The 12,215-nt window shown below is 43.5% G+C and overlaps 1 protein-coding gene across 1 annotated transcript; it reads right to left on the minus strand.

The window, feature by feature from the left end:
* Positions 1-309: 309 nt before the first annotated feature.
* On the minus strand, positions 310-11,624 carry LOC110502897 (aquaporin-8-like). Its single transcript, XM_036960657.1, has 5 exons — positions 11,214-11,624; positions 10,503-10,629; positions 1,172-1,386; positions 767-901; positions 310-544 (listed from the first exon to the last, which is right to left on the minus strand). The coding sequence occupies exons 1-5, from the start codon at positions 11,489-11,491 to the stop codon at positions 502-504; spliced, it is 798 nt and encodes a 265-aa protein (XP_036816552.1). The 5' UTR covers positions 11,492-11,624; the 3' UTR covers positions 310-501.
* Between the last annotated feature and the right edge of the window lie 591 nt (positions 11,625-12,215).

The raw sequence follows: 12,215 nt of genomic DNA on the forward strand, positions 1-12,215 counted from the left end.
ATATTATTGACTGTACGCTTGTTTATTCCATGTGTAACTCTGTGTTGTTGTTTGTGTCGCACCTGTTTGCTTTATCTTGGCCAGGTCGCAGTTGTAAATGAGAACTTGTTCTCAACTTGCCTACCTGGTTAAATAAAGGTGAAATAAAATAAAAATAAATAAATTTATGCATGCCAGTTGAAGCATGATTTAGAATGTATTTTATCAGTCAGTGAGTTCAATGCGTGTAGTGTAGTGTAATAGTGTAATAAAATAGTAAAAACGATTCATGTTGCCATTAAAGAACTTTGAACCAAACATAAACAATGATTGACGGATTGAATGGCCAGACGTGACCATAGGTTTGAATGTATTGTACTTATGCAAATTGTTTTTGTTATACAGTACAGTTCAAAACAATATGACGTGTACGACAAGATGTGAAATACAAAAGTTCTGAAAGCTATAAAGGGAAATACAATATTTTGGAAGACAATGCCCTATGTCTCCAAGATAACACTTTTACTTCAGAACAAGACGTGTCTTCTGGTCTCCAAACAACAACCTGTGTACAAAAATAGGAATTCAATGATAGTAAACAATACATGAATTACAATGCGATGACGCAATACTCTCCTACTGACTGTATAGAGTATGATGTATGACAGGCTGAAACAGTATGGAAATGCTGTGCCATTTTATTGCCTCTAAGGTCACAATCTATGGTAGAAGGGTAATACTATCTATAAATAGGTGAGTAATGAAGGCTAGGTGTGCTGTATCCTACCTGACCAAGCTGCCAGTGATAAGGGCCCCTGCAACCGGTCCCACCCAGTAGATCCAGTGGTACTCCCAGTAGTTAGCCATCACTGCAGGGCCAAACGCCCGCGCTGGGTTCATACACCCTCCAGACACTGACCCACTAAAAGACCAATGGGACAAACACATCTGGTTTCTATATTGATCGAACAATGCATTACATCAGATCAATACACGTAGTTAGTAGAATTAATCGTTATCAGGCAGGCAGTGATGTCAATGCCAATGTTCTCTTCATTCCTGCCGTGTCATTTCTTGTTATTTTCGATAATGGCAAAGCAGGAATAGTATTGAACCTGTTCTGCCGTGAACCCTTGTCATTTCAATACACCGTCTACCATGACAGGTCTCCATAGATTTGCTCAGCCCTTACCCAGCCAGTATATTAGCAGTCACAGTGAGCCCAATGCAAAGTGGGGCCAGTGGGGTACGGGTCCTGCCGTTGACGGCCCCCATACAGACCACAAGGGACAGGAAGAGGGTCATGACCATCTCTGCTACAGCGGCACTGCCGATGTTGCCACTGGTTTTAACCACGTTGAATGCTCCCCCTGCTGCACTGTCATAGCTGATGATGGAGTAAACTGCCTGTGGAATATCACAACATCTGTACGATTAGATTGCGATTAGATTGAGTTTTTATTGTTTTTTTATTAGGATTAGATTGTGGTTTTATTGGGATTAGATTGGGATTAGATTGAGATTCTATTGGGATTAGACTGGGGGTTAATTGAGATTATATTGGGATTCAATTAGGTTTTTATTGGGATTCTATTGGGGTTTTATTGGTATTTTATTGGGATTAAATTGGGAATCTATTGGGATTCGACTGGAGTTTTATTGAGATTATATTGGGGTTTTATTGGGATTATATTGGAGTTTTATTGGGGTTTTATTGGGATTATATTGGGATTACATTGGGATTATATTGCCATTTATTAATGTTTTTTGTTTGGATCCAAATGCTTGTGATTTTTTTTTAGACCTATTTTAATATCCAAGCTATTGACATTTTGATACCATGAAAACAGCATATGGAGACTGGTTCTCACATAAATTTGTTTGCTATCATTCGAATCAGTTTGATAGTTTGTTACATTGCGTTATGGTAACTTGGTCTAGTTGGTTACATATTGCCAAACGTCAAATTAACTCAAATGTGTAGACTACGCAAAACTATGTGTGATGCAAGTAATTTGTTTAATGAACAGACATTCGCACGTTAAATACATCTAGGATCATATGGAGCATCACTTGTGTGTACCTATCGTCATATTGCACTTGCTTTGCAACATGCGGTAGGAAATAACACAATAGTCGCTCTGTAATAACTGCAAGGTGCTGTTAAAAGGGGAGACTGGGGGCGGTTCTCTCATCATGGGTTTGTTGAATACGGGAGACTGGGGCTGGTTCTCTCATCATGGGTTGGTTGAATACGGGAGACTGGGGCTGGTTCTCTAATCATGGGTTGGTTGAATACGGTAGACTGGGGCTGGTTCTCATCATGGGTTGGTTGAATACGGGAAACTGGGGATGGTTCTCTCATCGTGGGTTGGTTGAATAGGGGAGATTTGGGCTAGTTCTCTCATTATGGTTTGGTTGAATATGTGAGACTGGGCCTGGTTCTCTCATCATGGGTTGGTTGAATATGGGAGACTGGAGCTGGTTCTCTCAACATGGGTTGGTTGAAATGGGATGATGGACTGGTTTTCATCATGGGTTTGTTGAAGTGGGGAGGCTGGGGCTAGTTCTCATCATGGGTTGGTTGAAATGGGGAGACTGGGGCTGGTTCTCTCATCATGGGTTGGTTGAACAGGGGGACTGGGGCTGGTTCTCTCATCATGGGTTGGTTGAAATGGGGAGACTGGGGCTGGTTCTCTCATCATGGGTTGGTTGAAAACAGCAGACTGGGTCTGGTTCTCTCATCATTGGTTGGTTGAATACGGTAGACTGGGGCTGGTTCTCATCTTGGGTTGGTTGAATACGGGAAACTGGGGATGGTTCTCTCATCATGGGTTGGTTGAATAGGGGAGATTTGGGCTAGTTCTCTCATTATGGTTTGGTTGAATATGTGAGACTGGGCCTGGTTCTCTCATCATGGGTTGGTTGAAATGGGGAGACTGGGGCTGGTTCTCTCATCATGGGTTGGTTGAAAACAGCAGACTGGGTCTGGTTCTCTCATCATTGGTTGGTTGAATACGGTAGACTGGGGCTGGTTCTCATCTTGGGTTGGTTGAATACGGGAAACTGGGGATGGTTCTCTCATCATGGGTTGGTTGAATAGGGGAGATTTGGGCTAGTTCTCTCATTATGGTTTGGTTGAATATGTGAGACTGGGCCTGGTTCTCTCATCATGGGTTGGTTGAATATGGGAGACTGGTGCTGTTTCTCTCATCATGGGTTGGTTGAAGTGTTGAGGCTAGGGCTGGTTCTCATCAAGGGTTGGTTGAACAGGGGGAATGGGGCTGGTTCTCTCATCATGGGTTGGTTGAATATGGGAGACTGTGGCTGGTTCTCTCTTCACTGTTTGGTTGAAGTTAGGATACTGGGGCTGGTTCTCTCATCATGGGTTGGTTGTCACAGTATTTAGCCTATTTCTCCCAATCTGGAGTGTGCTGTGTAGCCTAGTAATTTTAAGGTTAATATGTGCAACTTCTTTGCAAGAGGTCATCCATTTTGACAATTTCTAGCAGCATCTCTAAACATTGACGAGCAGGGGTTGTGTGTTTTAATATTGTAAACCCACTAGGATATGAACACATAACTAAACACTTTCCTGTAACACCCTGTTATTGGATTTTCAACAATGCAGAACTAGTTAAAAAAAAAAACTGAAGTTTACAATTTTAATTGACAAAATAAAGGCGAATGTACCTGGTTGCACAGCCGTAGTCCAAGATAACTGCGGACAAACACTTCTTGTAGCCATCATTGAACTTACTGCACCATTCTACTGGAAATTTGTCCCACTCTTCAGAAGCAAAATGCTCTAATCCTTCAATGTTTGATGGGTGCCCTCCACCAACGTCTGGAATCTTCACTGGACACTCCAGAACAGTCCAGCATTTCTTCTTGAACCATTCCTTGGGGCTCCTGCGTGGTGCAGCGGTCTAAGGCACTGCATCTCAGTGCTAGAGGTGTCACTACAGACACCCTGGTTCAAATCACAGGCCTTAATTGGAAGTCTCATAGGGCAGTGCACAATTGGCCCAGTGTTGGCTGTCATTGTAAATAATAATTTGTTCTTAACTGACTTGCCTAGTTAAATCAAATATTATAATAATACTTATGATATGTGTTTGGGGCCTTGTCCTGCTGGAAGACCCACCACAATACGGTAGACTGGGGCTGGTTCTCATCTTGGGTCCTGCTGGAAGACCCACCACCTTCAATAGAGACACTGGGTTGAACATTGGGCTATAAAAAACCTTGATAATCTGCTGATTTCATGATGCCTTGTGCACGTTTAAGGGAATCATTTTATTCTGTACATTCTGTAATTTATGTTAGCCACAGTTGGACTTCAATCAAGTTGTCATGACGTCTCAAGGGTTATCAAAGGAAATTGGAAGGACCTGGCTTAATTTGGTGAGTCATAGCAAAGGGGTGTGATTACTTATGTAAATGGTTATTTCTGAATTTCATTTTCAATAAATTTGCCAAAATGTCTAAAACATGTTTTCACTTTGTCATTATAGGAAATTGTGTGAGATGGGTGAGTAAACATATATATTTAATTGATTTTGAATTCAGGCTGTAACACAACCAAATGTGGAATCAGTCAAGGTGTATGAATACTTTCTGAAGGCACTGTGTACATTCTCCTGGTTTGAAACTGCCTGGGAAATGCTGACATATTCTAGCATTATAAACATCTGTGTTTCAGATGAGAACACTTCTTGGCACATCTAAATGTTTAAGTTTTGAACACTGATGTTTAGGTTATAAACATGTCATGTTTCATGGTCTTACAAGATATATGTTGAAAAGGGGAAAGGGAGAGCTGTAGCCTATTTCAAACTGATTTCTAAATTGTTGCTTGGACAAGACATGGCAATTAGGATCATAGGCAGGGGCACAACTTTGGTGGCGGGGGGGGGGGGGGGGGGGGGGTCTGTGTAGGACTTTTTTTTGACCATCTAAAGCTAATTTCCTGCATTTCTACACAATCCAATATGTTGTGTCTATTTAGAACAAAAAGTAAGCACCAATGCCCACAGTCATCAAGCTAGGTTAGAGATCATTATTAAACACGTTTGAGTGATTGATTGTCCATATTAAGACAACCTCTGCTGAGGAGTCTGTATGTCTGTAATAAAGCCCTACTGTGGGGAAAACCTCATTCCGATTGGCTGGGCTAGCGTCCCCAGTGGGTGGGCCTGCGTCCCCAGTGAGTGGGCCTATGCCCTCCCAGACCCACCTATGGCTGCGCCCTTGTCCAGTCATGTGAAATCCATAGATTAGGGCCTAATGTATTTATTTCAATTAACTTATTTCCCTTCATGAACTGTAACTCAGCAAAATCTTTTTGTTCAGTATAATTCATGTCATAGGCCTCATAGTACTGTAGAGCTCTTCTGACTTGCACGCAATATGTCCCTAAGGGTCCAACGCCCTGCAGCGTCCCAACCCAACACAGCCCACTCAGCTTTAGGATCTTAGTGAAAGATTCATTATTGGTTTTCGGGTGTGTTAGGCCAAGGCCAGAGTGACAACCCACAGGACGGCAAGTGCCAGGACTGAGTAGCCCAGCATCTAGGGATTGCCTTAATAGATATCTCCTCTGACGTGGGCATGTTTTCAAAACAGATTCCTTTTGTCGTACTGAATTCCATATAAGCTATCCAGACCTTGTGAAAGTTGCCCAGTATACCATTAATCTAGTAATACATCAAATCTAGTGATACATAACTTGACATTTCTGCCATCCATTGTGACATTGTGGGAGGATAACCAACCTTCTAAATAATGGCAATGCATTTCTTAGCTGCTATACATGCTTGATTACACAGTTTCTTCTGATAACAGTCTCAAGTATCAACATTTCCAAGCAAACATAAACAGGGAGAAGGGAGAATCTGTAGACATGCTGAGATAAAATAACAAACTTTGCCAGAATTCAGCCAGCCTTCACAAGACCATAACATATTGAAACATGTCCTCTTTTGTGTTTTACCCCTGCAGCAGAGGAATGACATTTCTGAGTGCATGATGTTCAGTTTCACTGGAATATAGTACGTTCTATGGATGGTAATTAATGTCTGAGATTATATGAACATGACATGGCATTCAAACATATCTGTATCCATTCATCATCAATTATATCAGGTCTTTCTCACATTTTTTGTTTGACATGTTTTGTGTCATACAGTTTGGAAATCAACTTTTGGATGTTTGTCAGACTGCCTTAAAATAGTTTCAATCTTTGAAGTATCTGACTTGTCCACGTTGTCTGCACAGAGAGAAGAAAGTGTTGCATCTGCAAAAATTCACCTCAGCTCCATCACAGATTGGTCTTCCCTGGCTGCCTGACCCCATTTCTCAGCCTTGACGTACAGGTCATGCTCCAACAGGCGACCAAGCACTCTGCGCACCAGGGACACATGCTCAGTGCGTGTAGCGGAATACATCAAGATGTCATCAATATACACCACTACACCCTGCCCGTGCAGGTCCCTGAAAATCTTGTCTACAAACGCTTGGAAGACTGATGTCGCATTCATCAACCCGTACGGCATGACGAGATACTCATAGTGCCCAGAGCTGGTACTGAAAGCCGTATTCCACTCGTCTCCCTCTCGGGTACGCACCAGGTTGTAGGCGCTCCTGAGATCTAGTTTGCTGAAGAAGTGCGCCCTGTGCATTGACTCTATCTCTGTAGCTATGAGCGGTAGCGGGTAACTATACCTCACAGTGATCTGATTCAGACCCTGATAGTCAATGCACGGGCGCAGACCCCCATCCTTCTTCTTCACAAAAAATAAACTTGAGGAGGCGGGTGAAGTGGAGGAGCGAATGTACCCCTGACGCAGGGATTCGGAGACATATGTTTCCATAGCCTCCATCTCTGCCTGTGAGAGTGGATACACATGACTCCTGGGATTCCCAGAATCCTCGATTCCCAGAGGAACCAACCTGGCACTGACCCGCAGTGTGACCTCTGCAGCCACAGATGGTGCACGAGTGGGAACCCCCTCCGGTCTCCCTGCGCACTGCCCCTCCCAGCTCCAGAGGTATTGGAGAGGGGGTGCGGGAGGATGGACCTACCAGACCCCGATCTGGACGTCCGCGAGTAGCCAGCAGGTTGTCCAGCCGGATGGACAGATCCACCAGCTGGTCGAAAGTGAGGGTGGTGTCTCTGTAGGCCAGCTCCCGACAGACGTCCTTGCGCAGACTGCAACAATACTGGTCGATCAGGGCCCTGTCGTTCAATCCCGCATCGGCAGCCAGGGTCCTAAACTCCAGGGCAAACTCCAGGGCAAACTCCTGGGCGCTCCTCGTCTCCTGCCTCAGATGGTAGAGGCGCTCATCCGCCGCTCTCCCCTCAGGCGGGTGGTCGAAGACTTCCCGGAAACAGCGGGTGAACTCCTCAAACTGGTCCAACGCCGCATCTCCCTCTCTCCACACAGTGTTGGCCCATTCCAGGGCTCTCCCAGTGAGGCACGAGATGAGGGCAGACACCCTCTCACGGTCCGATAGAGCCAGGTGGACGGTGGCCAGATAAAGGTTCAACTGCAAAGGTTCAACTGCCCTCCCGTCGTACTCCTGGGGTAAGGAGAGGAGTGGTTCAGGCTGGAAAGGGGCGCTCAAGAGAGACCCCGGTTGGGCTGGTGGAGGCGCTGGAAAAACTCCCTGTCTCTCCCAGCAGTCCATAGTTTTGACAACGCAATCCATGGCGGTGCTAAGTTGGCAAAGCATTGCTGCATGCTCCTGGAAGCGCTCCTCCATCTCAATGGCCGGGGTATACTCTCCTGCTGACTTCATAGTGTGGTCAGAGATTCTGTAATGCGGTGAGTGCTGGTGGCAGGGAAGTCAGGTGCAGGAGAATGAACTTGGTAAAAACGGAGCTGTTTAATAAACATACAAAAAACCTCAGAAAACCAAAGTATACAAAAATAACATAATAGGGTGCAAAACCCATCGCACACCAGAACAAATAACACACCTACATACAACAAAACAATCTCTGACAAGGACATGAGGGGAAACAGAGGGTTAAATACACAACATGTAATGAATGGTATTGGAACCAGGTGTGTAGGAAGACAAGACAAAACCAATGGAAAATGAAAAATGGATCAATGATGGCTAGAAGGTTGGTGACGTCGACCGCCGAACACCACCCAAACAAGGAGAGGGGCCGACTTCGGCGGAAGTCGTGACACTAAGATACACTGCTGTCCTGTAGCTACTGTAGGTATACCCATCAATTCAAGATGGAACTTTGATAATTCACTGAATATACTGCAAAATTCACCTGAGCTCTGTAGACTTGTCTTACCTGGCTGTCTGACACCTGCTCGGACAGCTGTCACCATCTGATCATGCTAAGACAATATGAGAATAGTGTTGTGTACTGACTGTGCACCAGTTAGTACATGGCAGGGTAGCCTAGTGGTTAGAGTGTTGGACTAGTAACCGAAAGGTTGCAAGTTCAAATCCCCGAGCTGACAAGGTACAAATCTGTTGTTCTTAACTGACTTGCTAAGTTAAATAAAGGTTAAAAAAAAAATGTAGGGCAGTTTATTACTGTGTTTATGTGAAAAGTAGGGGATTAGCGAGGGAAACTGACAGATCAATAACTAATTACATTGCTATACTGACTAATAAAAACTCACATTGCACTGAAAAAACATCAGAATATCGGTCTTCAATCGTTTGGCTGCTAGTTTCATCATTTGATTCAGGTCTAGTCTGATTGAGGCAAAAAGAATAGCTAACATTAGCCAACATTTGGCCAGCTCTCTCTCTAACGATACATCAACTGCCGAAAGCTAGCCAAGTTAATTTACTTCTGTTGAAACAGGACAAAACTAAGGCTACAAAATATTTCCAGACACACAACAGCTGTTAGATAATAATAGTAACCACCTCATATCGCTATCTGCCAGATAACTAGTCTAGAGCTGACCTGGTTGTGGTTAGTTAACTACTAGCTAGCTAATTGATTCACCTCAGTCGAGAGGGGATTAAACATTGTCTAACGTTACATGTCAGTTACACTAGTTAATATCTCAGCACTGGAAACAACCACTAGTTAACTTTTTTTCCCATAAGGTTAAACAGCAGTTACATCAGTCAACTAAAGAGTAGACAGTTTTGCTCTGCTTGCTTTAACAACTCTGAGAAAAACCTCAACACACTGACAGCAGCTGCCTCTGTTCAACTCTCCTGTGCTGGTCCAGCCAGCCTTCCAGAATCTTTGCCTTTCACAGATCCTGTCTGCACGCTTTGTGGTGTCTGCATGATCCTAAATCCAACTGACTGAAATCTCCAAAAAGCCTACCCGACCACTCTGAGGCATCCGCAAAGGTCCTAAAGAATTGCATTATTTGGTATCACATTGCAATGATAGGGAGAAAAAGTGCAATTTCAGAATGTAGGGGGGACAACACCCCCCTGTCCAAAGTGAAAGTAGCCTTTATGCTAAATTGGGAGTGATTATATAACAAATTCTACCTACAAGGTTTAAGCTGTTGAATTGTGTTATGAATATTGTTCTATCAAAATCAATATGACTATTTCTAAGAATGTAGGCTAAATGTCTTCATTTCCAACGGACAGTGTGTTTAATGGATAATAACTCCAAAAGGAGGAGGCCCATTTCTTCCCCAAGACCTATCTGACTCATCTCCACTCCATGGTGAAGGAAGTTTCTGATTAACTCCACCTTTCTTTGTTTGCTGAAATCCATACTTTTTCAAAAAATGTTAAGGAAATACCACCGACTTGTTGAGATTCAATTGGCACATGCTCATTTACGCTGAGTTGCCATTGTAGAGCAACAGCAATGAGCAAACAGTCGGTGGTTGTATTTGATTCTTGTTTTTAGAAAAAGTATTCATTTCAGCAAACAAATTAACGCAACTACAGAGGACAAACAGGTACAAGGTAAACATTTCATAAGTACATTTTTTTTAAAGTATTGACCTTGGGCGAAACGATGTAGTAGGAGCTGAATTCCACAAAGCCTGGTCTCTGCTCCATTCCATTGGTGGAGTTCATCATAAACTTCCTTCATCATGGAGTGGAGTTTAGTCAGCTACCCAAGACCCTGCTTTCTTGTTTAAAATAGTTTCTTATGAAATAGATATGCCGTTGTTGAGAAATATACACAGTAAGAAGTGTGACAACCAGTCCCAGTCTCCCCTGCAGCTCCACAGGATGTGCTCATAAATGCACTGCTACTCACAAAATATTTCAGACCTATCAAGTTTTGACATTGCGTCAAACAAACAACACTGCGGGCCTCTGGTTATTTTTATCTGTTTGGCCCTTACTGCATTCTCACCTGCAGTGAAGCACACCACATACAAATGGAATCAGACAGACAGATCATACTTTTGAGCGAACCACAGCGGTTGTTTGGTGTGCACTGCGGTTCATATTTACTCCTGTCCAAAAAAACGAATTTAGGGGGTAATCACTCCAGAGTAAAAAAAATCCCCCGCTCTAAACAAACTTGATGTGAAAAGCCCCCTTACCTTTGCCAATCCAGCCCCAGTCATCCCCCCCACTATCTGTGAGAGTATATATGGCCCCAGTAGGATGACGTCCAGTCCTCCACTGACGCACACACTCACAGACACAGCTGGGTTGAAGTGGCCACCACTGGATTCAGACAGAATAACATGTTTAGTACTTGCTACTGATACTCATGCATTAGGAAAATCACACTGATAAAAGAGATTAATATACTTGTTATAACTAGAGCCCTACCGATATGTTTTTTGTGGTCCGATACTGATTCCGATTTTTTGGGGGGGACAAAACTTACTAAACTTACATAAATATGCGATATATGTGCCGATATACTGTTTTACAGCGGGGAATTAAAAAGTGTAATTTTCCACACTGAATTATCATAAATTGGCATCCAAAAGAGTAATTGTCCAATAAATATGCTTCAAATGTTGATTTCATACATTGTAACAATAATGACACATCATAAGAATGGCCACAAGTGTTCAGATCAGCATGAGATTCCCTTTTCATCCTATTTATTGAATATCGGTTATTGGTTGAGTTATTGCTGATACTGATAAAGCAGTAAAAGGGCCAATATCAGCCGATAACACCGATATATTGGTCAGACTCTAGTTATAGTAAATCTCAAGTCATGAGAACATGACAAAAACATAGTCAAACTTTCTGACCTCAGAGTGAGATCTTACCAGGTGCCAGCATGTCCTTACCTGATCTCTCCCAGTACAGCGATAACAATCGCCAGCGCCAGCCCATGAGCCAGAGCGGGCTGGATGCTCCCCGGAACGTCGGCATTCTCAATAACAGACCCGCATCCCACGAAGATGAAGAGAGTGCATCCTAACACCTCAGCCAAGCACGGCTGGATAAATCTCTCAAAGGTGGTGACTATTTTCCTGGAGTTGACTACCCCTGAACCTGGCCCTGAGTCCCCAGTGTCAGTCCCAGCCACGGTGAAGAGCTCCGTCTTTGACTCTATCACAGACATATTGCTGACTACTGCTGCTCAGTGTGTCACTTACACCTGCTCTGTCAACTGGTCAGCCAGAGTGTGACACATGCACTGATAAGAGTGCAGACAGGACCGTCACATTAGGGTGGTCTCAGGATATGCGTGGGAGTATCACCACAACGCCACCTCCCTTTGCTATGATAGCATGTTTTGGCACACATCCCCATATGTCCATGGTATTTAGCTGTAGCGGAAGTGGCTATTGTAGTGCATGACAGACTGATGATGGAATGCCTTACCAGTCGTACGCGCTCCCTTGTCCCCATACTCCATAGTAGTTGCCACACCAGATTGCCTTGTGATCCCAGATGTCAGGGCACCTTTAGGGAGATATGGTGTGAACTCAGGAAAAGTTGGAAATAAATATTTATTTTCACACATTGTATAGCCCGTACCAACTGGTAAGTAGGGTTGGATGGTATCCATATTTTCATATCGTCATACCGTCTTTACTCATCCCGGGATTAATGGTATTATCATTTTAGTACACAAGGGGGGCGCTAAAAACGCAAAAAGCCCATTGGGTGTCTATTACCAGTATACTAACAAAATTAGCACAAGTAATTGCGAATTGCCATAGAGGCTGCTAGCTAAATATGCTAACGAGCGCAAATGAAAATAAACAAATTGCAAGATCAGGCAATCCATCTGTGACAATGTGACAGGTGAAATGAAGAACACAATCTGCTTTATCCCCTAA

The sequence above is a fragment of the Oncorhynchus mykiss genome, chromosome 23 (assembly GCF_013265735.2).
Source record: "Oncorhynchus mykiss isolate Arlee chromosome 23, USDA_OmykA_1.1, whole genome shotgun sequence".
Lineage (NCBI taxonomy): Eukaryota > Metazoa > Chordata > Actinopteri > Salmoniformes > Salmonidae > Oncorhynchus > Oncorhynchus mykiss.

Coding starts and splice junctions, on each gene's coding strand:
- LOC110502897 (XM_036960657.1), bottom strand. CDS start 11,491: ATGTCTGTGATAGAGTCAAAGACGGAGCTCTTCACCGTGGCTGGGACT. Junction 10,630..11,213: donor GCTGTACTGGGAGAGATCAG/GTAAGGACATGC, acceptor GTCTGAATCCAG/TGGTGGCCACTTCAACCCAG. Junction 902..1,171: donor ACTGCTAATATACTGGCTGG/GTAAGGGCTGAG, acceptor TTGGTCTTTTAG/TGGGTCAGTGTCTGGAGGGT.